A 26,656-nucleotide genomic window follows, 5' to 3' on the forward strand; every position below is an offset into this window, starting at 1 on the left:
TTCAAAATATTTTCATTTGTAAGTGTACTATTGTCATCAACTTTTTTTTTCTTAAAGAAAGAAGTAAATATTTCACTTTGACGTTTTTGTGACATGATATAACGAACTACGAAGACAAGACGATACTCATACGTGTAAATACGACAAAAGTAAACTAAACCAAATCATACAATATATTAACCTAGCTATTACTAATAATTGTTCATTTCAGATAAGCTATTTGACACTTTCTGCAAGTTATGTCGTTTTACGTCAATCTAATAGGCGATCAGATAAGACGTTACATTATAGCAGCTATAGCATGTAACGTCTTATCTTATAGTATAGCTACAGCCTATTTAGTTTCAACTTTTAAGGATGACTTATAAATATAACCGGAATTTTTCGTGAATTGTGATTATAAGTTTCATGTCATAGTTATATTTTTAAACATCTTAGGGGCCATGGGGGGGGCCCAGGCCCCTCTGGCCCCCTCCTTAAATCCGCCACTGCACTCAGGTCTCGGAGTTCCGAATGTTCCAATACCTGTCCTGTTGTAGTGGCTCGTTTCGAGTTTCCGACCCATGTCGCAGGGGTTCTCAAATCACCGGGCCCGCCACCTGTTGGCAAATATGCGCGTCCCGTCGAGAATGCGCGTGTGACCGTGCGAGACGCGAGTACGGCGCTCGCGGGTGCATGCGCTTGTGCGTGTGCGTGTGTTCGTCGTCACATCTCCGCAGCATCGCTCTCGCACACTGCCGCGGACAATCGAAACGGATAACGTCGGACAACGGGCCGATCGCGTACAATAATTTGTTATACTCTCCGAGCCGTTCGGTTGATAAAAAGTAAAAACGTACGACGGTAAAACAACAGCGTCGGCGCCGAGCTGGTGCAGTGTTAATATCTTTCAACGGTATAATATTATTATCATCGCGGTCTTTGTTTTGCCATCCGCGTTTTCGCGGGTACCACACGTAAGTGGCGCAGCCGGTCGTCGACCATCACGTCCGCCGTCGTCGTCCCCGCGACGATAACGAACAGTATCAACACGTATTGACGTCGCGTCGAATCGGCGCAAAAACTTCCGCCCGGTCGCGTCTGTGTGTCGTTTCTCGCGACGATACGTCCGCCCGACTCGGGGTGTCATGACTTAGACACGCGCGACGTCCGTTAAAGTCTCCGGTCGTCGTCACGACCGCGACGACGACGGACCGAAACATGATCGCGCGACCGTCGTCACATGGCCCAGTATGAGTTCCTGCCGCTGTGCGACGTCCTGTTCAACATCATCTCGCTGGCCGCGTACTTCTGCGACATCGTGTTCGACGTGGTCATGGGCTACGCGCTCTACTCGCACGGCCGCTACGTGCCGTTCGTCCTAACCATGTTGTTCGTCGGGGCGTCGGCCACCGTCGAGCAGACCATGTCGCTGCGCTGGTACCTGGCCGCGCGAGCCGTCAGCGACAAGTCCACGCTGGCCGACCGGCTGAAACGGTCGGCCGTGCAGGCGTTGCACTTCGTCCAGCTGGGCGTCCTGTGGAGGTGCGCACCCGTCGCTTTTCGTTTTTTTCCCGTACCCGTCCACCACCCGGACGAGGTTCGTTTTACGACGTCGTTGACCGTGTCCTCCCGTGTTTCAGGTACTTCAAGCTGTTCCTGCCCGTCGACCTGCGGTACGTCAAGTTCGAGGTGCGCGACCTGTGCATGCTGCGCCTGTTGCACGCGTTCTGCGAGTCGATGCCGCTGCTGCTGTTGCAGTCCTACCTGCTGTGGACGGACGGCGGCGGCGACCGCAAACATCTGCGCGACCTCAACAAGGTGGCCGTCGCGCTGTCCACCGTCAGCGTGTGCTGGGCCCTGGCGTCGTTCGGCAAGAATGTTCGCATGCAGAACGTCCACAGGCTAGTCCTCACATGGCTCGGAGTCATATTTCAGGTATTTACTTACTTCTCGCCATATGTCAAACTAACCGCACGTGTGTTTACAAACCTTTCAACGATCACTGTTGTGTTACTGTACAGTTCCTGTGGCGTTTGGGCACCGTTGGGGCCAGAGTCATTTCGTTGACCGCCTACGCCGCTATGTACAAATATTGGGTGCTGTTGGTACTTGGTCTGCATTGGTTGTCTATGCTGTTGTGGTTACATTCGCCTAAGAACGTGTTTCACGGTGAACGCATGTCTCCTAAGCGTAAAGCTTTTTTGTTCGCACTCTTAGCTTTCGTGTTCACGTTTGAATATGTTAACCTGCTGGAGAACAATCATCGAGAAAAAATGGTGAGCTACACATGCAGTTGAAAATCTATTGAAATCCATAATATTTTGAAATATCTTATATACAACAAACTTTTTAGGTAGGTATATCGACTAGAATACTTAATATTATCAAGTTTGTTGATCATTGTATATCTATGCAATAACGTATGGTTTTTTTGTTTAAATTAGACACATTAATTTATTTCTTATGTTCGTTTATATTTTTGTGACATTTGCCAGAAATTATTTTCTCTTATCTGTATTTGAAATAAAATTTTGTTTCTTATTTTGTCTACAATTTTACTTACAAATATTTAATATTATTTTATGCTTTATTTGGTATTATAAATTAATTTTAAATTAAATTATTAATAAGTACAAATCTACCGTGATAAAGTATATGATTACTTTTACTTGATTTCAAAAAAATCTTAATTTTATATTAATAAAAAAAAAAAAATTGTTTTATTTCTGTGTCTAAATTCCTTGAAATATTATGTTATTAACTGTACGAAAATAGTAATCAAAACTGCTTATTAACTTAAACAAATATTTTTGTAGCTGATGTTTTATGTGGTGATGGCGTTAGAAAACGCTCTTCTCATGTTTGTATGGAGCATTGGCAGTGGTGATGCAGTCAAACCATTTATTGTTCTTGGGCTGTTCCTTTGTGGTCTTGTGTTCATGGCAATTTATTATCAGTTTTTCCATGTAAGAAGACTGAAATATGAATCTGGAGGCAGACTGAGCAATGCTACAAATAGTAACAACTCAACAGCTAAGTTAGCATTAGAAGCCAAGTATAAAGATCAGTTAAATGTGCCTAATGGCAAGGTGAGACATCAATTAATTACATCATTTATATTATGACTAGAGAAAAGTGTATTGATTTTATTAATAGTATTTATACTATTATTGATAGTTCATTAAACACCGACCTGTAGGATATGCTATACTGCTAATAAAAATTATTTTTACCAATTTTTTTATGTTTATATATACAATTGACTTTATAATATGATAATGATAATGAATTCCAATTACAGTATTATATTTTCATGTTCATTAAAAGAAAAAAATTAACTGGCCAAGGCTAGATTTAATAACTATAAACTGAAATTATAAAATCTATCTAAGACAAATAGAACAGAATGTCTCAGAAAATGTTTAAATAGATTTATTTGTGATTGGTTTACTATCACACTATAAATATTGAAATAATTGTCTTATTAAACACAATAATAAATTAGTAATTCACTATTTTTACTATTATTAATATTGGATTAATTAACTTAATTACCAATATACTAATATTCAAAAGTATTGTTAATTATCTACATTTCACCAATACTCTATGCATATCTCTATTAATAATATTATTTTTTGTTTTAATTTAACAGACTGATCTCATAAGAAGGCACAGCTTCAGTAGTGTTTATGAGAACATACCACCAGGCGGCTACCACAATCAAGCTATTGCTAGTGAACCACCTCCGACCTTACAAAGAAATCAGAGGTATTACAGCGCATTACCAGCAAGTGTACATAATGGTATTCCAGGCGTTTTCAACTGTCGTTTCACCAACCCATATGTGGCGGCTATGCAAAAGCGCAAGAAAAAGAAGCCAACTACGTTTGTACCCCCACCATCTGGCACAAGTGGCCGAGATAGTGTTGCGTTTTGGTGCAAACCGCCGCCATCTAACCATAGCCAACAGGGTTCCAGTGAAAACGAGAGTGCCAGCTCTCATGTTGATATCCGACAGAAATTACAAGAAAAAAGACAAAATCAGCTAGCTGAACTCCGAGCTATTGAAGAGGAGATTAGGCAAGGCAAGCTAAAGGAACCGACAGAAAATGGAGAAGTACTTTTGTCTCCTCAGGGATATCTGCAACAACAAAATTGGATCGCTCCACCTTATAGGTAAGTTTTATCTCCTACAATTTGCGTGTAAGTGTTTGATAAACTGTTAAACATTAACTAGCGTCATGTTTTCAGCGCTCAAGATAACAATGCTCAATCAAACGACCAAGTGTTCACATTGATGTACAAATCTTACAAATCGCCATCAGATTTAGACTCTCAAATATCACTGCCACGTTCATATACACTGCCTAGAGAATTTAAATTCTATAGAAAAGTAAGGCCCAGAAAAACTATACGTTCCGATCACTTCGTTGCATCCACAAATTCAAGTGATGGAGATGTGGACTCTGGTGATGATGAGTCAGACACCTCGCAGCCGAATTTATCACCACGGCCCTTACGACTACCTGATCGTAATGCTCTCACCACTCGACACGAAACCAAACTATAAGCCTTGTTGATTAAAAATTAAGTGAAATTAATAGTTTTTTTTTTTTTTTATCAGGTATATTAAAATACATGAAATATTTTGTAAATATTGTTTTGTACGATGTTTTATTATTATTATTATATTTAATTTATAACTTGCATTTTAAACGCAGATTATGGTTTATTGATTAAAATGTATAATATATAAATATATATATAAATCATAAACTATTAAAATACAAAACTTAATTAAAATCAAGTACAAAATGTTTAATAATTTAATTGAGAGAAATTATACATAATATGTTTCTATATAAAAAAAAAAATACATAAATTAAGATTACATTATAACAATGAAACTTACAGTATAATAACTAATAAGCTTAATCGCACATGTCTGTCTCTTCGGTTTCTTCTTCTTCGATGTACTCCTCGTCCACCGATGCCTCCTGTAATGTAAGATGACATTATAGGAATATTATAAAATAGGTATAGTTGCAAAATTATTTCGTAATCTCACGTGATCAAATGTCTTGTCTAAAAAATAATAATAAACCGAACTGTACCTGATACTGTTGGTATTCGGATATCAAATCGTTCATGTTGGATTCTGCTTCGGTGAATTCCATTTCGTCCATACCTTCTCCGGTGTACCAGTGCAAAAACGCCTTCCTTCTGAACATGGCCGAAAACTGTTCGGATATGCGCTTGAACAGCTCTTGTATGGCAGTGGTGTTTCCAATGAAAGTGGAGCTCATTTTGAGACCACATGGCGGGATGTCGCAAACGGCCGTTTTCACGTTGTTTGGGATCCAATCGACGAAGTAGCTCGAATTCTTGTTTTGCACGTTCAACATCTGTTCGTCCACTTCCTTCATGGACATGCGGCCCCTGCAAGTTGAATGCATAAAATATTAACTCGTGAAAAGATTATAGTGATATGCATTTTGCAACTGTATCGGTTTACTAATCTGTCATCTATATTAGGCATTTGTGCGTATAGGAAGTTAAGAGTATACCTAGTACTTTGTTATTAAAACTAAAACCTATCCTTGACATTATAAAATAGGACGAGAAAAAAATCTCAACTGGTGCGACAACAATTTTGAGACCAAAATGGCTTGAGCGTACTTGGTCCTTATTCTGCAGTCCTCGGCAGTGAGAGAGGACCCGCCCAATTGATTTATCGATATTATAGGAAACTTAAGCCCCCCCGGAAAAAAACAATTACGCTATTTGCTCCCACGCGAGTATGATAATACGTGACAGCACATTATAGTCGTGTATCTATACTGCACGCGCTCGCGGCGTTACTGACCTGAATATGGCGGCGACGGTGAGGTAACGGCCGTGTCGGGGATCGCAGGCGACCATCATGTTCTTGGCATCGAACATTTGCTGGGTGAGCTCGGGCACGCTCATGGCTCTGTACGACTGGCTGCCGCGGGCCGTGAGCGGTGCGAATCCCGGCATGAAGAAGTGGAGCCGGGGGAACGGGACCATGTTGACGGCCAGCTTGCGAAGATCGGCGTTCAGCTGACCGGGGAACCGGAGGCACGTGGTCACGCCGGACATGGTCAACGACACCAGGTGGTTGAGGTCGCCGTACGTCGGGTTGGTCAGCTTCAGCGTCCTGAAGCATATGTCGTACAACGCCTCGTTGTCGATCAGGTACGACTCGTCGGTGTTCTCCACCAACTGGTGCACGGACAGCGTCGCGTTGTACGGCTCCACGACCGTGTCCGATACCTTCGGAGACGGCATCACCGAATAGGTGTTCATGATCCGGTCGGGGTACTCCTCGCGGATCTTCGATATGAGCAGCGTGCCAAGCCCGGAACCGGTACCACCGCCCAAAGAGTGCGCCAACTGGAATCCCTGCAGAAACGAACGACGACCGTCGATTAATTATTATTATATCATTGCGCGCGAATCAGTAGTGTAACCGTGGGATGACACCCTCTCCAATAATTTTAAAATAATACTTTCAGTGATGGTATTAAATAATAACACGTAACCATCGTGTGTATATATTAGTGTATGACGTATGTGAATTAAAAATTGTACGAAGGTTGCTCTGCTAAAGTTTAAAATGTTATATATTATATGTATTATGTATAGTGTATACCCATAAAGTGATTGACTCAAATTACGCCACTGAGGCGAATAATATTAATATGATATAGGCGTGACCTCAGACCCTTTATTAAAGCTCATACTCGTGTATTTATAGGTTAAGTATTGAAATAGTATTGACATTTTATTTAAGCTGCTTGAAAACGAATAAAAAAAGTTTTGGAAACGCATGTAAATTTTACAATAAATACCTATTCTAATAAAGTATCAGAATTTTTATAGTTTCACTATACATAATACATCAATACCTACGTTAGTAATAAAACGACAATAATGTTTATAAATAATAATGTTATTGAAATATAATAAAATAATAATAATTAATTAGAATTATAAAAAAAATGCGATTGGTAACCGCATACACCAGTGGAATTTACAAGTACATACCTACTACATGCTGTCAGTAGATAAACAGTCGTCCATCGCAACTGAAATATGTATATGCGTGCGATACGTGTTAAAACGTAAATAGGTATACACAACTATGTTATATATTTTATATTCCCCAAATAGTTTCGAATTCGTTTGTACCAATATAACGTCTTTATCAAAAATGTAAAACAAATAAACCTTTGTATGTAAAAGTTATGCATAAAGAAATAATATAAACGCGGGAGACCGCCGCACATGGTAAAACGTGTTAAATATAGCAAAATAATATATTAACATGTATTATGTATAATATATAATATATGTTTGGACGATTTCCAAACTTTGGTCCCCGTCGCGACGTATAGTGTTTACTTATTTATACAATATAAATAAATTACATGTATACATATTATTTACGATTTATGCTTAAGTTATAACATTATCATAAATATGTGATTATCGAGCAAATAATAAATCCGTTAATAAAAATTCGGTTTATTTTTGTCGTCGCGGATTGTATACGAGAAGTACAATGGTATCTACTTCTATGGGGGTTTTCGGACACGTCAATATTTATTGGTTGTATATAGTTAAAATGTTTTTCTTTTAACAATTTTATATACCTGCAGACAGTCGCAGTTCTCGCTCTCTTTGCGCACCACGTCCAACACGGCGTCCACAAGTTCTGCGCCCTCCGTGTAATGACCCTTGGCCCAGTTGTTTCCGGCGCCTGACTGACCGAACACGAAGTTGTCCGGCCGGAAGAGCGCGCCATAAGGTCCGGACCGGATAGACTCCATGGTACCGGGTTCCAGGTCGAGTAAGACCGCACGCGGCACATATTTTCCACCTTCCGAACGGTTGGCCGCTAGAAAGAAAGACCAGTAAAACGTAAATTGCATGTCATCGCAAATTGTGTTTATGTTGTGGTTCACAACAATTTTTTTTTTGCTCAAAATACCAAATGATACTAAACACTTTGTAAAACAAATTATTTTTTAGTATAATATATTCGTGTGTACTCGTGGGAATTACAATATAGTTTGTTGTGATATTATATTTAACACTCTATTATATCTATGATTGACATATACCTATCTTTTGCTGCGAGTTAAATATGTAGTGCGACCAAGTTAAGAAGATTGTCATTTAACATGGGACAAAATTAGTTTATTGCATCAAACTGATCATAGTCTTAATTTGGTCACGCATATAACTAGATATTATTTATATAAATACAGATAGTTGAAATAAACATAACATTTTTAATATTTTTATTATTAGAGCTTCTTCTGCAGTTACAGTATGTTGAATTTAGTGATTAAGTTGTAGGTACGTATGTAAATTGTATAGGTATTCATCACTATTGACTATTCACAATGTTCATATTATGTTATATAATATTATAATTTATAAGTGTTATATTGTTTTATACGTCTTAAAATTACTTGATAAAAATGGTTAATATAAGCTGTAGGTTATTATTTTGCACTTCAATAGTGCTAATCGTATAATAATATGATTATTATTCTTTGATAAATAAAATGAATCACTGTGTAGATATTTGACTCGATTCTGAAGTTAGCTGTTTTTATTTCGGTATTATAAAATATGAAGAGTTAAATAAATTGTTACGTTTAAATTATTTTTAATGTAATAAATATGACTTTGTTTATACATAGCAAAATAATTATATTTAAATATTATTATTATTGATACAACAGAAGTGCATAAAATACGTGGTATATTTCGCAAACGTGTTTATACGATGGTTGATGGAAATATAAATAGGAAAGACGAATTGCAGTGAAAAATTTTACTAACCGCTTAAGCTAAATATTTTTTTTAAAAATTGTTTCCGCTCCACGCATACAGAGTGATTCACTAAATATGCTAACCCCTCTTTTTCATTTAATAATGAATTTATTTGAATTCTAATTAATCGAATTTTTAAATATTATACTTAACGATATTTTAAAAGTTTTAGGATTTCTTGTAGTACTAAAGGCGATATTTATGGCGATGCAAACTTCTGTTTTTCGTATGTGAAAGTGAAACCATTTTAACAATTATTATTTTTATTTTTTGTATGGTTTTATACAAATATAAAATGAACAAAATGAACGAAAAATCCAAAATATTGGATCTAGTGTTTTATTATACTAGAACCATTTTTACAAATTAATAATTTTAAATGTTGATAGATTATTATTTCCATTATCAATTATCATCATGGACCTATAATTCTCAATACACAAAATTAATTAACTCAAAAACTACCCGTTTGAAATTTGATTTCAAAAACATTTTTTTAAAAAATTATCCATTGTTATAATTTACAACAGAAATTTTCTCATTTAAAAATCAGACATTTGTATATTCAAAAAACATTCCTCGCGTAGTACAAAAAATGTCAAGAATTTAAAATTATGATCTTAAAATGTAGGTAATTAAAAAATTCTGAAAATCAGATTTTAAATGACCGCATTATTGAAGAAAAAAAGTGGGTTTGTTTATAGTGAATTATTCTGTATATACATAAATTTGAGGTACGTGTTCAAATACCTATTCATATAAACCTATACAGTATACACTTAACTCAATTGTTCTACTCCCGTAAACATTTTAAATTATAAATTGAAAAAAAAAACACGAAACTATAGCAGTACTATATAGCTAAACTACTGACAGACTGCGTCACATTTATTTTGTCCTCTTTGTCTGTCATTACACGTATATAATATAATAATATTGGTTTATCTGTAGTAAGTGTAAATAAAGCCAATTATAGCTAAAAATATATATTTGGTACATTTTCGTCTTAGTTAATATAATATACATAAATAGAACATGGAAGTATATATCAAAAAAATTATAAACAATAAAAAGTGGCGAAAAATTCGAAAAAATATCGAAGTCGGTACAACTGATCGTGTCACATTCCAGTTATTTATAGGGATTCTGCGCGTAATTTACTTGCAATTATTATTTTGTGTGAAAATGACATGCATAAATTATGTAAGTCAATTTTAATTTGATATTATTTATTTAATTTTAAATAATAAGTACCTGAATGTTTGAATAGGGTATAGAATATAACATGTTGAAACACAAATAAACAAGATCACAAATTTTTCCATGTAACAAAAAATGTATTGATCTTAATGAAGCCACGAAAAAAAAAAAAAATAGGGAAATAATTCTACGTGAAGCCACTGAATAAAGAATAGCTGGTCATCAAGATTTTAATCGATACGACTGAAAAATAGAATGTGTCACTAATAAATGTGCTTGCAATTCAGCAGAAACGTTGTGCAGTTCGAAATGTCATAGTAATTATAGCTGCACCAATAAATAATTTATATTGTTCACCTATTTTATTAATTTCAATTGACCGAACTTTTCATTAAATTAAGTATTAAGACAATCAATTACGAAATAAAACAATAATTATATTGTTTTACTTGAGATTTATTACCATTAACTACTAATCTTGATAAATTATGTCAATAACCGGAAAAAGATGTATATTTGAGCTTAGAACTTGTTTTCTTACAACATTAACCTACATAATTGAATCATTTTGGTACATAAATGACCAGGGAATGACGTCATTCACCAATTTTTGTCATATATATGTGTAGTTTAAAATGCTCGGTTCAGATTAGGTATTTGTTTGCGGTTTGCGGTTTGCGTTTTAATTTTATTTTTTCTAAATACCTGACAAATCAGATCCTAGCTTACAATATTTCGTGATTATTGATAGGCCTGCAAATTCACATTTACTCGGCGTCCGGTATAGAACGTATAATATAAAAATGAAAAAATTCGTGCCTATGTTTTTCTGGTGAGTGGAGATGCGCGGTCGTTGACGGGTCGATCGATAATTTTAATCGATTATTGAGTTTGTTATATTATAATTTACTGGTAGGTACCTACGTATTAACATTATTACAAGGTATATGTTCGCCAGAGTATCATGGGCGGTCGCCAAAACACGGACGATACAACATACTGAAGGATATACAGAGCGTTTAATAGAGACATCAAAGAAGTCTTAACCATTCGTTTCAAACCGTTAATGAATATTATAGTATGGTACATCCGCGCTGTAGTCAACGCATACATACGCGGTGTACTCGGTGCACGATGTCACGAACCTCCCGCATCGTTCTCCGCCTGAAAACGCGGTAGTAATAATCATTGACCATCGTCGTAAATATTATACAATATTATATTAATAATTTTGATGCACGTTTAATACACTGTAACACACATTAATGTCTGTATAGCCGTCGTACAAATGTACAATTATTATCGTGGATTGACCTCATCGTTGAATAACCCCGACGACCGGGCTATAATAATAAATACGTACGTCCTATACTCGTATATTATATTATGATATTGCACACAAGAGGCTACACACAAATGCAATATATATATATACATATATCTTATGATATCTTTATAGTCTTTGTACGTCTATGAGCGTTAAAATATAATGTCGAAGAGCGCCTTACCAGACCCTTCATTGTAATAAACGTTAATGCGTTCCAGCTGCAGTTCGGACGTGCCCTTGTAGAATCCCGTGTAGTCGATTCCGTGCTCTTCGGATATGACTTGCCAGAACTGTAAGAAAAAAACCATACGACCATTAGTATTACGTTTTGACACTTGTTGGTGTATGTTATATTTAGGTAAATATACGTCTTGACGATAAACTTATTAAATCCTGTAAATTTAACGTTGTAATAAAATGTGGTAAAATATAAAATAAATTATAAGTCGCGTATTCACATTAATAGTTATTATATTATATTTACGGCAGTTGTATGATATAGGTACAATCAAAAAACAAATTAAAGGTAAAAGGCATTTTTCTCAAAATAGCGCGTGCAGCAGAAAATTTACGGCATCTTTCCTTAGCGGCTTACCAGGGTTGTACATAAATTCCAATTATAGGTATAATTTAAGGTATTCCAATAATAATATCGCGCTTAATGCATAAAATGTTCGTTACCTCCGTAGTTCATGTATATAGATTATAGATCCAGAACAAATTAACCAGCGAACCAATTATTTTAGGAGAAATCATTTGTGACTATTATAAGTCGGGCCAATTCGATTTTAAAAATATGTTATATTTTTCCATAATGTTCTCTTAAAACACAAAATCTGTTTTTGTGGTTTGTGGTACATACCAAATGTCCAAATACCCAATATAATTTAATATTATGTATAGGCACGAAATTGAATTAGTGCGCTAAAAGTGTAATTTTGTTTCAATGACTTGTAAAATTATATTTTTACAATATCTAGTACCTACCCTCGGTAAAATAAAAAAGCACATGCGTTTACAACACACTATAATATGAGAAGGCTACTATTTTACTATTCTACATTAATGGTTATTTAATATTCGCGCTATGGTTATACTATATTATACGCACCAATGCACACCTGCACATTGTAATGTCTTTTGTGTATAAGACCAAAAACACACGTTTAACGCGTGCGTCACGTCGATTATGTTATAGGAACGACAATAATCGTTTTGGAAATGCGAAATTTGTGAAGTCTGACAATAAATATAGGCGTCGGAGGTAGGACAATTCGTGGTGAAAAACAATTCACACGTGAAATATTTAAAAATCCTATAACTAGGATTTTTTTAACGGCTCGTAGCTAACACAGCTATAATTAAATGATAAAATGACAACATTTTGAGGGCTAAAAATCGCTCTTACCGTATATTATATATTATTATACAGTATATATTGTTATGGAGAAAAGTTTGTAGTTACCTATACCATTTACCGATGACCGCGGAAACCGGTTGCGATTCCCACGGACGACGTCCACCCCCTTCGGAGATGACTTTAAGCACCCGTTAAACGACTTTTTAATAACTCCCGTTTCTGGATGCGTATACCAGCTACAAATATAATATACGAACCGTCGTAGCACGAAGTAATTTCGTGTGATTTCGACGGAATGGATTCGCCGCCGGAGCAGTAATAACGACTAATGCGAGAAACGCGTAAAATTCGTAGGTACCTACACCGTATTTTATTATTGTTGTTGTTGCTAATATATATATATATATATTTTGTTTGCAAATAACAGTCGAGAAATCATTAAGTATAATAATATGCCACGCAAGTGATGAGTGCGTATTTCCGTCGAAAATCGTTTCAAGTACCTACATAGATATGCGCAAACATAGGGTGATTCACTACCTATAGAATGTTCACCTCCATTATCGTATATTATTAACTTTGTAAATTATAATAATGCATTTATATTTTATTCAAACTTTAATTTTCAAAATTCTTAAGTATTCGTTAATGTCATACATTTTCAAAATATTTTATTTTTATACATTAAGGAATAAGGCCAAGGCGTGTCCTGTGGCAATATAATAACTTCCTATTTTCAAATGACAATTTTTGTTATTGTTAATTTTGTTAACAGAAGATATTATAGGTATATCTGAAAATGGCAATGTACCTATTGCAAAATTCTAACAAGCAGTTTCTATGGTTATACATAAAATTCAAAATAGATGTTATATTTTAGTCCATATTAGTACATAATATATTTAGTTCAAACTGATTTAAAAAATCCCATACATTTGTAAAATGTTTATGCATAATTATATATAGGTACACTCAATATAACACGATAGTATTAAAATGAAAATAATTAAACTAAAATTACTAACTATATGATCAGTTCTTTTAGTTCCTTACTAACTTTACAAATGTATTCGTAATTCATAACATAAAAATAACAAAAAATCAAATATCGATGTAATAAAAATGGTAGTGTAAGACATTGACGTTGTGTAATTAATTTTGTATGAAAGAAAGTATGTCTAATAAAATTTAGTATTAACTTAAAATGTAAAATAATAAAATAAAATTGGTCAAAAAAAATAATACTGGAGGCGTTTACGTTTATGTTTATAGGTCAGAAGAATAGTGAGTATCAGTGTATATTCAGTGGAACTTATGTTTTTGTTTTACACGTGAAAAAATCGTACCGGTAGTGGGTTTACAATCGCTTTTATTTTCGCATATAGATATCAACAATCTTGAGCGAAAATCACTAAATTTTAACCTGGCCGTGGTCATAAACATCAGACCGTGATAATATAATAACGTACGATGGCGTCTCCGGGATACGCAGCGTTGACTGCGTGAGTTTACACTATAATTATTATTATTATTATTCCGACGGCGTATAATAAATAAATTAATAAATAAAACACGCGCGTAAATCACCAAATGAGTATATTTATTTATTTATAATTTTCACGCGCGGACTTAACCTATTAATACGGGATTGAGGTTTATTTCAATACTATACGAAGATACTTGCAAAAAATTAAGTTTACAATATACCACAGAAAACTTAAAAACTAAAATGATAAAAAGTAATACCTAATAAATAATTTGTATCATAATTATCTTTAAAATATAATATAGGTAATATAAAAAAAAATTTTATTTTCAAAAATGCAAAATTTGAACGAAAATGGGTGGTAGCTGCTATTCCTGATGGTGGCCATGATCTAGGTGTATCCTGTATTCTTATTACCTTCAAATTTTGTTTCTGATTGTGGCGGAAGGTCTATAGAATATAGATTATCAAAATATAGAAGTCATGTAATACGATGAATGATGAATATAAATAAAAACTAAAAAGTTAGAATTGGATTTTTGTTATAACTTGTAGCAGTGTGTCAGTGTGTGCTACTATATAAGCACGCAATATATTTAAATATTTATCGATAAATCTTCATTTTTAAACATGGAAATTACTGCGGCCAATTTAACAGATCATTCTGTACATATTAATGTAATACATACCTGTCCGACACAGGCCACTATACAATATAGCAGAGGTGTTTCGTGCAGTGTTTTTGACGCGTGCAGTTTCGTGGTATAATTTGTGCGCACATTTTTATAGTTGTTATTCAATTTGTGCGTCGTGTGGAAATTCGACTTCACATGCAAATACACTATTATGCGGGCTAGGGTGATTGTGTGCGACGTACAAGGCACGCGTATAGTATGAGTATTATTATTTGCGGGGAAAAAAACGTAAACGTTTCGGCGGCTTGTAATGATATGATTTTTTTTTTTAACGATCTACCCAAACCCGACTGCCGCCACCGTCGGTTTGACAGAACTGCATTTATTCGTTTACATACACACGATGATGACCTGCGTGCGCTAAACGAGTCTGACATTAACATTAAATATATAAATGTGTATAAAGGTGGTACACGCGGAGACACCTAGCTATATATAGATTATAATATATGCGCTGGTAAACGGAACGGTTATAACGGCTAAATTAATTTATTTTATTTTTTTATGTATTTTTAAAATCATTTTTTTTCTTTTTTTCTTACAACTGTTTTGCGGATATTAGAAGCCGGTTTAAATTATTTACAATTGAAATCAATTACATATATATTTGCAACAATATTTTTGACTTTGTCTGTATAGTAACTATACATACAGAGAAATTCATTAAAAAGTATGTATAGTTGTGCATAATTCAAACAGCTGAAGGTATGACAAATTTTGATAATAATTAATATACATTTTTATATTGATTTTATGCTTGCGAGATCTTTTAACTATAATATTACAATATACATATACTATATAATACACCTATATATAGTCACATAATATAAGCTTGGGTACATATCAATATTAATATTCTATTGTTTCGAAACATTACTAAACTATTTAACTAGGTATGGCACATTTTCTCGCTTTATTTGTATTTCAATTTTAAGGTCTAGTGGCCATATTAATTTATCAATTTATGAGTTATTATTTGAAACCAACCTCGAATGTGCATAACACACTATATACAATATCTACGTATATAATAAACTATTTTGTCAACTCAAAATAATAATAACACATTTAACCCGACCAATATTTTTGTTTATATACATTTTATACATACTAAAGGCACAAACTATAGGTATTTATTATTTACGATCACTTAAAGAAAAGCATTTATAATTATTTATTATACAATATGTTTTTTTATCATTATTATTATTATTTTAGACTTTAGAGAAATATTTTAATACACATATTATAAACAAACCTATTAAGTAGTTTTATACGAAATTGACGAGGCGCCTATGTTTCGTCTAAAGACCATCGTTTGGATTTATTTGATTTTAACAATCTGTTGTAGATTGTAATACCTACTTTAATAGTGGTGGGTATTACATTTTTGGAACGCCTAAAAACTTAAAAATCCATGATATATTGACATATTTACATATATATTACACGCGTCGCCTTTAATATGGCTATATTATACATAAATATATAATAGAGGCCACTGAAACCTGCAGGAAATTTAAAATCATATAATTTTAAGGGATTGGCCGTATAGACCTTGTTTAAGTGGCAAGTGTAGTACCACTAATATCTATATATAAAGTATACGAACTGTTAAATTATCACGTTAGTCATCGGCTACATACGTAGACATACTTAAAAGGTATACATTTTTTGTAAATAGCGTATAATATATATACATTCGGATTAGTTTTTTGCATTAATGATACATGTGGCGACACAGAATAGGTCTGTAAAAAAATAAAATCTGATAAGATTTACACAGTTACAACAGTACGTTGATACATAAATGCGCACTCGGTGAGTGATTTTTTTAAAAAATCTACGATTGCTACAAGTTCAAAACGACGTATATTATACTTACAGGTATAAAAAAAAATGTAAGTATATTTTTACAGTGAATATTATGTACGGGTATACGGAGTAAGTATCGTGACACGATAAGAGTGTATAATATTTATTTCTACGTCCATTTTTCACTATGCCAGTCGCGCGAATATACAGACATTCTTCCTATCACGGTTTCTATTTAATATATCATAATACGTAATACACATATGTGTTGTATATATCTACCTCCTAATTGTTTTCCATCGGCCGCAGAGTGCTAATAAATTAAAAAAAAATTTATTTCCACTCCTGTGAGAATTTAAAATATTTACATTACATGTTTTTTTTTTATTATTATTATTATTTTACGAGTTTGACCACGGGAATACGAAATTTTGCGTATACTGCAACAGCGATGATAACACGCGCTAATCACTCGACTGTTGCAATATCATAATCTCACCAAGGGAATAACAAATCAATAATATTCAATAAAACACGCGCACAATTTAATATAATATAATTTATATATACTGTATAGTGTATAGTATTGATAAAATGCAATAGTCCAGGGCAGGAATTTAATTGTATCCTCCACGTACGTGTAGGTGTGCATATCCTGTGTAAGTTTTGATAATATTATCTGATGCGCGTAGATATAAACGAGAGCTGGAAATGCATACGCAGTATCGTTTGTGTAAAGTATATAATATATAAATATGATACGGTTTGTCGGTCTGCATCACTTCAGTGTAACGGATTAGAACCGAAGCGTGTACAATTATAAAATTGTTTTTAAAAAGAACGCTCGTCGACTTATTATTTTTTTAATAACAGCGAATGTATATATTAAAGTAACCGGACCGTCGACGCAACATCGGTGACGCGCGAAAAATTAAAAATTCAAACTGCAAAGACTGCAGCAGAATAGGTAATAAAAAAAAACTGAAAAAAAATCCTAACGCGTTTAGGTAAACAGCGTGTTCGTTGTACACGACTCCATAATTTACCAGGTATTATATTATGTTACGTATACACTCGACACTCGACAGCAGTATATTCGCTATACGTGTAGTGTGTACATATATTATATTATTACCTACATCCGAGGATAAGATCGGGTTTTGGACGCGACGAGATGGAAAACGTACGTGTATAATAAGCGCCTGGTTACTGTAAATCGTACGGTTTAAATTGTTTTTTTTCTAAATGCTGTACTGCGGTAAACGATGTAGCACCGAACGTGCGCGTGGGAGGCTATAAAAAAATGACCGTACCAATACGTAACGTATAATAATGTACAGTATAATAATCATTAATCAGCTGCAAAGTCACAGAGAGTATACATAATATTATATTATAGTCTGATACTGCAGGGATATATACTATATAGTCTAAATAGTATACATAGTACCTATATTATATAAATCATGTTAATTTCTTGAACTCGATCAATAAAAAATTGAAACAAGTTTTTATCATCATATTAAGTAGGTACCGTAAAATTACCGATATTTTAATAAGCATTTGAAATCTATGTAATATAATATCGTCCCATAAAAAAAAATATTATTTTATGTGTAGATAAATTAATATATAAATTTTTGTAAATCATTTAAATTACGATGACTTATACTTATATAATATTGGATAATAATTAATTATTCTCAGACATTTTAGTTCATATTAATTACCACACACTTGTGAACCCAAATAATGAAAATACTCGCTATAGGATAGATTTTAGTATTTCAACTAAAGTTAGAAGTTAAAAAATGTAATAACAATCATTTATAGATCAACATTGGCCATAACGATATAGTTTTCGTATAATATATGATCTAGCGTTGAAGTCTGCAAGAGTAAAAATAAGAAAAAAATAAAACATATAAAACAAATAATTTTAAATACATATAGATAATATTTTAAGGTTAAAAGACTACGATTGAAAAAAATAATAGTAGTTCGAACTAAATGATTTTAAAATGATATGTTAATTTTATTACAATTTACAACTTAATGAATTATTAATAGGTATATAATGACTTATATAGAACAGACCGAAGTTTATCAAATATTTAAACATAATCGTTAATGTAATTTGTAATTAATTAAAAATAATAACTCTAATAATTTGTATTTATTATGCTATAATTTTATGTATATTGCAGAATGCTGATAACTATTTCTATTTCATATGTACTCGACCATTTCCTACTCGTGGTCTCTAAAATATAATATTTTAACTAATTGAGCGACGCATTATTTACGATCAATCTAAAACCAATTTCTACGTCGGATCGATTAAACTTGATATTGTATTATGTATAATAATAATACATTATACTTAAACGTTATATCTGGCGTCAAAGAAACAGCCCCTGATGTCGCGGCGGCGTTTAAAGTGTACGATAACATACGCTACTATATCTAATATCTCTATAATAATATTACGCGTTAAAAACATGTGCAGTGTAACAATTATTATTAGGAGGAGGTATACGTGCGTGCTGCGTGTGGCGGCGGAAGTGTCTCTTGGTCCTTTTTAAGATGTAAAAATAAAATAATTGGCAGCGGCGACGACGAGTCACATAATTATATCTATTCCGTAAAGGTTCTATACGCGCTCACGTTCCAGAGGAAAGACCAAAAATAAACATTCCAGGGGACTCGTCTGGAACGCTGTCAGGAAAGACTTTTCGTGTGTGTGTTTGTGTGCACGCAATGTTTATTTCGGTCCTTTTGACGCACTCCAGACCGACCTGAAGGTCTGACGACGGATTTGTGTGTGTATAATGTTATTAAAAAGTACACTTATACGTCGTCGCACTCGAAAACTGTCGGTCGATTTATCTTTTCGACGCATACGGACGGTGTTTTTTCTCTAAATTCTACTTAAGTCTCAATAATAGTCATTCGCCAACACGCAGTTACCGTCCAGCACGACGAGGTGTTATTTATACAATAATGTTGCACGAGCTACGGTAAAAATCTGCCATCGGTTGAAATAAACTATGTTCTACGTCCCCGTGATAGATGCATTTTTTGTTGTGTTGTATATAGTATATAGACATATATAGCGTATACCATACGAATAGTGAAGATATCTTTAATCGTCATGGTATATACCTACGTATACGATAGAATTCCAGAAATAACTCACACACCGGATTGAACGCAACATTTCTCAAGACCCGGGAATCCGAACTCCGCGGACTTGATCGTCAGAAAATGTAGATTAAATTAAATTTTTAAAACAAACAAACGAATCCGAAAAAAAACAAATTAAAAAATATACAAATATAAATAAAAACAAAATGGATAGCTACCTATGCATAATTGTAAACGATTTTAAAGTAAATACTACGTAACTATAGCCTTTATAGTCGGAGTTGAATTAGTGTCTATATAACACGCTAAAGATCTATGTTGCAGCGCGTAGTTTTAGTTGATTTACTGCGATATACCGCGCGAAACGTTAATAATACAAAACTGCAGCGTGTATAACGACTCTTCGCCTTTCGGTCCGGAACGATTTCTGATCTGATTTTTAGATTAGATCTTTCCGATCTGGGTACAGTGTACACTGCGTGCGGTACATGTGATTATAATATAAATTATAATAATAATATATACACTCGGCTGAGAATCCCGAGAAAGTAGATATATAATATACGATAATTACGGTCGTTGTACTCGTCCGAGTCTTCGAGTGTATACTGTATAGACGTGCATTTATTATTTATAGTACATGCACTTTTTATGTTTATAATAAATCTACGAATCTCTAACAAATAAGTTTTGAGCTCGAGACGTTTAGAACTATCTTAGTAAAAAGTTTTAACCATATAAGATATAATATAACATAACGTTTTTAAACTTTTATTTTGTATTTTCTTTACATTTTTAAACTTTTATATAATTGTTCGACTTATTGGCGAATTTAGTATATTTCCGTAATTCTAAAACATTGTAGTGTATATAAATATGTTTTACGATCATAGATTAGATAAGATACCTAATTAGGATTTATTTAATTATTTTCGTATATAATTATTACTATAGGCGAGTTATTTTTTTCTGTATCATTATGCGTAAAATATCTACTAATTTTCCACTGTTAATTATAATTTGTAAATTGAGTTTTCTCCGCACGAACACATAATAAATAAAAACCCGAATTTTAATTAAATTTTTTTTTAAATAATTAATATTTTATGGAAATTCGTTTTAAAATTCTAAAAATGTTAATTTTTAATTATTTTGAACTTGCAATTAGTATTTTAGTCTATATTTGACGTAAAAAATCGTTAAAATTTTAAATGTGATAAATACCATTTTTAAATTTCGATATATTATTTTAAATTCAAATTGTTGTTGTTTGTGTGCATCGTCATATTTTGTACCTACGCAAAAGTCGTCGTCGCCATCACAATGGAATTAAAGTTGTATATGCTCGCGTTTTAATCGTAATAAAATTAGGATATAATGATGATGAAAAAATAATAATGTACACTGAAATGAATAATGACACGACATGATGTACATTGTACAATACGAATATTACAATTTACAGCAAATCACGGTGTAATCGCTGGCTAGGTATATTATAATATTATTAGGTTATGCATTAATATAATGCCGCGTTGGCGCGTCGCAGTATCTATATACACAATCAGAATATTCGAATCCAAACGTGACAATATTATAATATACGTACCTATCGCGCGCGTCTCGTTCTCGAGCGCATAATATGTGACTATGTGAATAATATATGAACTGTATGATGTTACTTACATATTATATAAGAGAGTTATCATAATATGATGACAATATAATGTTTTATAGGAAAAATAATTACATAGGTAATAAAAGATTGCAATCGATTATTGTACACCGTGACAAAGATGAGTGTTTGCTGCACGCGATAATCATCATATGTGTCCTGTGGCGATACAAACTAACAATTTTTTTTTATCAAACAAGATACGTATTTTAATGAAAATTATTTTTGTGAAAAAGTTGATGTATATAAATAAAAATTCAAATAAAAAGTTTCTGTTAGTCATTTATGGTTGTACTCAAAAAGTTTTAACAAATTATCATAATAGTCCATGTCTTTCCATTTATAATTTTTATTATCACTTGGACCTATTATCATTAATATCTAGTTACATAAAATTAAATAACTCAAAAACTACTCGATCAAATCTAAATTTATAGACATAACATTCGAAAAAAAATCATTTGGTTATAACAATAAGCACTAAAAAAGGTTGACCCACATTAGAAGAAAAACAATTGTATCCATATAGTTCTTAAATATACATAGAGAATGTAAATAAATGCATAATTAAAAAAAATTATCCGAACGGGGGTGAGCATGTCTAGCGGATTACCTGATAATATAATAACTATATTTAAGTATTATATAGAAAAAGGAGAGACATAGAAAAATGCTAGGAACACAGTACGGCCCAATAGTTTATAATATTATTATGTATATGGTGTATAGATATACCAGCTATAATACAGCTATAATACACATGCACGTGGTGCAGCGTACATACTATACGTTTTATAATAAAACCGCGGACGTCGTGCAACACTATAAACAGCATCAATTGTATAGGCATGTATATGGTTTTTTTTAAATTAAAAAAAAATGAATTTTGTTTTTTTTTTGCTTTTAACGAGTATATACTCGTTTTGGACCACGCCGGGGCGGGCGACGTATGTAACAATAATAAAAATCTAGGCATATACCTACACGCGCACATTCACCATCATACTTATACTATGTGTATATGTATTTATATATATATATATATAAATATGTAGGTATGTGTGAGTGCTATAATAATGAAGACGGCGACGACAACGTACGTCATAATATTAATATCATCGTGAAATACGTGCGCAGAACGTTGAACTTATCTTCTCGCCGGCGATGCGTTCACGGAGTATAGGTACAGCAGGTACCTTATACCTGTAGATTTTATGTGGGTACTTATATTATATATATATACACCATATATTTACGTGTAGTATTATAATGCGTGTACTGAGTTTGCTCCGATCGGAGACTATTGTGCTCGATATAATATAAAATAATATAATATATTATATGGGAGCGTGGCATTGTTAAAATAATATTCTACCGATTTGTCAGGGTCTTTTCGTCCTGCACTGCTGCTGCTGCTGTAGCTTCTTCAACAGCACCATCGTGCATACAATGACGATATTATATATACAGCGTGCGTGTGTGAAACTCCGCCGCAGCCGTAGACAAAATAATAATAATAATAATGATAACATATATATATATATCGATTTTTATATATATACTCGTATATTGTATGCATCACATAACGGTACAAACGCGAAAATGCAATTTTTTATTATTATTTTTTTTTTTAGTTTTGTCGTCGCAAAGAATATATTAAAATATACATTATTTTAAACCATTCTGAAAACGGGGTCGGTTGAATAATGTATAATATATGATATTTATTTATTGGTATAGTCCGGCAAGTCTGGAAAGAATAACAAATATTATATGCACTCGCTGCAAACACAATGGGCGGACGCCCGCTGCACCCGCAAAGACGACCGCTATGACGCTGATGCTGCACCGCGAAACGCGGTTGTAATGTTACCCATGTAATAATAACGATATAATATATTAGAGACGATGCCGGGGACCGGTTTTCGTTTGAATTCCGGAAATCCAGATCGCGCGTGTCCGAAAAGGTACAATTATCCCCAGCGAACTTGTATTACTTTTCCCGTCGCCCTATATAATATTATAAATTATAATAATATAATAATATGTATGTATGTATTTATGCTGCAGCGTCTTCACGTAGTTATTTTACAACGTATATATTATATATTTAAGAATAAAATGTATATATCATATTATTCAAGCGCGTGCGGTATGTATATTATATATATATTGTACAGATTTCTGCTGCGGTCGTCGATAAAAAATTACGTTTGTATACACGTGCGTCACACCACGACGATCTGTCGGAAATATATTAAAATAATAATATAATAATATGTATGTGTAATAATAATTTCAGAGAGAATAAAAACAAAAAACTCGACTCTCCCCGAACACGACGACGCTGATGCAAACCATATTAATATATTATAATATACCTATTACACTTCAAGTACAATTTCGATCGAATTTTCACACAAAACCAAACCGCGTCGGATCACGACTACGATGCCGTTTGTTGCATCTACATAGATTGTGTTATAAATTATTATGATCGATAGGGCTCGAACTTTGTTGCATTGTTTTGGTTATTGGATATACCTTTTGCTAGGTAAGCTATAAATTCATTCACGACTTAATCGGATGAAATATCAAATGGCTTTAAATGCATATTTTGCATATTACTTATATTATATTTAAACGTTTTTTTATTATAACTTCACATATTATAGTTGTACGTGTATTTTCTACTCATCGGCGATTGTTTGTTGTAGGTACTTATAAAAATTCGCGAGCTATAATTGTAAATGATAATAATTTATATGAATATTAAAGTGATGCGTGTGCGGACGCTATAATATAAATATTAGCTGACGAACCGTCGTGGCGCCGTCGTTATCTGTCTTACATTTATTTATATTATTTACAAAGTGCATATATATATTATTACATGGACTACCCATGTACACAGTGTAACGATACAATGTTTCGTTTGTTGTACAGACAAGGCACACAAAGGTCGTGGTTTTGTGTACACTGACCGTTTCGAACGATCATGGGATAGGCGATCATAATTTATTATGCATTTGTATATCAAACACAAGGAGTGGAAACATATATGATCAAATATAAAATATATACTGCAGCAGGAATGTCGTCTTATCGCGTTTAATATGTATATAGTGACCAACGGCGATAGATTCTGGCAGACCGTGTTTAATAAATCGAAATACCTAAAACCGTAATATTATACACATAAAATTATAATAAGAATGAGCTTATTATAACATCGTTTAAAAACGAATTAAGCCGCCGTCGCCGCTTATTTAGTCTTATCAATGTGGTGATTATTAATTTATTAAAATATTATTTTATCTACGAGTAGCTAGGCGATTTGAGAGTCATTAAATGTATGACCATTATTTGTACACTGCATTATGTACTAAATAAAGATTAAGTTTGAATAAAATCTTATGCACAAATAAGTGGAGCTTAAAATTCCCCAGCAATTATAAAAACTCAAATTAAACGTTTTACAAATTCATACAAATTTAAATATATCAAAAATATTCAAATATATTTTGGCACTCAAATCTCGAAATTTTAAAGCAAATCGATTCGGGCGACAAATGTTCATATAATATTTAAATAAGCTGTGAATTATGGCATAATAATGCGTTTAATTTGCTTATTGTGTAACGAAGCTTTTTTTAAAAAAAGTTTGAATTTAATTGTTTTGAAATTTATTTTACATTTTTTATCTTTTATGTCATTTGTTCCTTTTTGTATTGCATTTTATACTGAATTTTTAAGTTTTATATAGTGCATTCAATGCACAGTCTTAATTATAGCCTATAGGTATGTTAATGATTATTATTGTGAGATGAACAACATTTTCCCAACATTTCATAGGAGCCATTTCTTTTGATGATTTCAACACGACGACACGCTAAACCGGTAAATCATCGTTGAAACCGGATATTTTATTGCGAGGAAATGTTGTGGATATTAGGAGGAATATTTATTTGACAAACTGTCTATTTGAAAATATGTGTCGACTAAAACATACCTAGTCATCGAAAAAAAAAGTTTACTTGAACGTAAAAAAAAATGTATTGCATACAATACAATATATATGTACTCTTTCGACAAGGAATATTATATATTTTGTCCGAACGATCAAAAATTTGTGATATTTACGAAGAAGTAAGTAATACCTACTTCTAAAGAGTCGCTGAACCGTCAAATTAAAATATACATTTATTTATTTACTAAAATGAAACGCCAATGTTTTAAATTTCAGTTTTTCAAAACCAAAAACTAATAATACACAGAAAACCCGAAAAAGTACACCATTTAAATCCTATACAATTTTTCTTATATTATGTTTAATTAAAAAGGTAAAATATTAATACATAGCATCAACATAGGAATAAAACGGCTATTTCGATTAGCTTATAATTAAATTTCAACAACCCTATTTACAACACGATGATAATTTTAAACAGTATGTGTATCCATTTAAGTATTGACATTCATTATTTCGAAGAGTTTGAAAATATTATTTTTACATAATTTGATATAAATACAGAAAAAAAATGTTAAAATGTATTATTTAATTGAATGACAACATACATTTTTAATTTCATGTCCGGAGCAGAATATTTTTAGAGAATTTTGATATATAAAATCGAATTTTGAACGAATAATTAATTAATTGAAAGTATTTAATATTTAAATGAGCAAAGTAATTGAAAATTGTATCTTATTTTTTCAAAAACTTTGTTTTACAATGGCATTAAATTATAAATAGGCAAAAAAAATATTTTCAATAAAGATAAACTTTTCAAAATAATGAGCGTAGATACTTAGGTGTATGTGTATCACTGTATATTATACCTGTGTACAAGGACGATGACGATAGTAATAAACGTTTAAGACTTACTTTGGCGCCGATCTGGTTTCCGCATTGTCCGGCTTGCAAGTGCACGATTTCCCTCATGTTGATCAAATTTTCTGTTCAAGTTTACAAAGTTATTTGCAAAGAGTAAAGACTGCGTGTGTGTTCGCTGCTGGCTGCTACTGTTAACTTCCTTTGGACTTCCGACGAGACGAGGAGTGCACCGAAGAATGGAGCCCTCGGATCGCA

The 26,656-nt window shown here is 32.9% G+C and overlaps 2 protein-coding genes across 2 annotated transcripts; one reads left to right on the plus strand and one right to left on the minus strand.

The window, feature by feature from the left end:
- Window positions 1-583: 583 nt before the first annotated feature.
- LOC132930408 (uncharacterized) lies at window positions 584-4,642 on the plus strand. Its single transcript, XM_060996278.1, has 6 exons — window positions 584-1,524; window positions 1,623-1,917; window positions 2,004-2,258; window positions 2,799-3,071; window positions 3,638-4,161; window positions 4,237-4,642. Exons 1-6 carry the CDS (start codon window positions 1,223-1,225, stop codon window positions 4,553-4,555), a joined length of 1,968 nt encoding a protein of 655 aa, XP_060852261.1. The 5' UTR covers window positions 584-1,222; the 3' UTR covers window positions 4,556-4,642.
- Window positions 4,643-4,782: 140 nt separating this feature from the next.
- On the minus strand, window positions 4,783-26,656 carry LOC132930409 (tubulin beta chain-like). The gene is made up of 6 exons (XM_060996279.1): window positions 26,453-26,656; window positions 11,565-11,673; window positions 7,665-7,909; window positions 5,852-6,411; window positions 5,100-5,424; window positions 4,783-4,982 (listed from the first exon to the last, which is right to left on the minus strand). The coding sequence occupies exons 1-6, from the start codon at window positions 26,507-26,509 to the stop codon at window positions 4,917-4,919; spliced, it is 1,362 nt and encodes a 453-aa protein (XP_060852262.1). The 5' UTR covers window positions 26,510-26,656; the 3' UTR covers window positions 4,783-4,916.

Source organism: Rhopalosiphum padi, chromosome 4, assembly GCF_020882245.1.
Source record: "Rhopalosiphum padi isolate XX-2018 chromosome 4, ASM2088224v1, whole genome shotgun sequence".
In the NCBI taxonomy this organism is placed as follows: domain Eukaryota; kingdom Metazoa; phylum Arthropoda; class Insecta; order Hemiptera; family Aphididae; genus Rhopalosiphum; species Rhopalosiphum padi.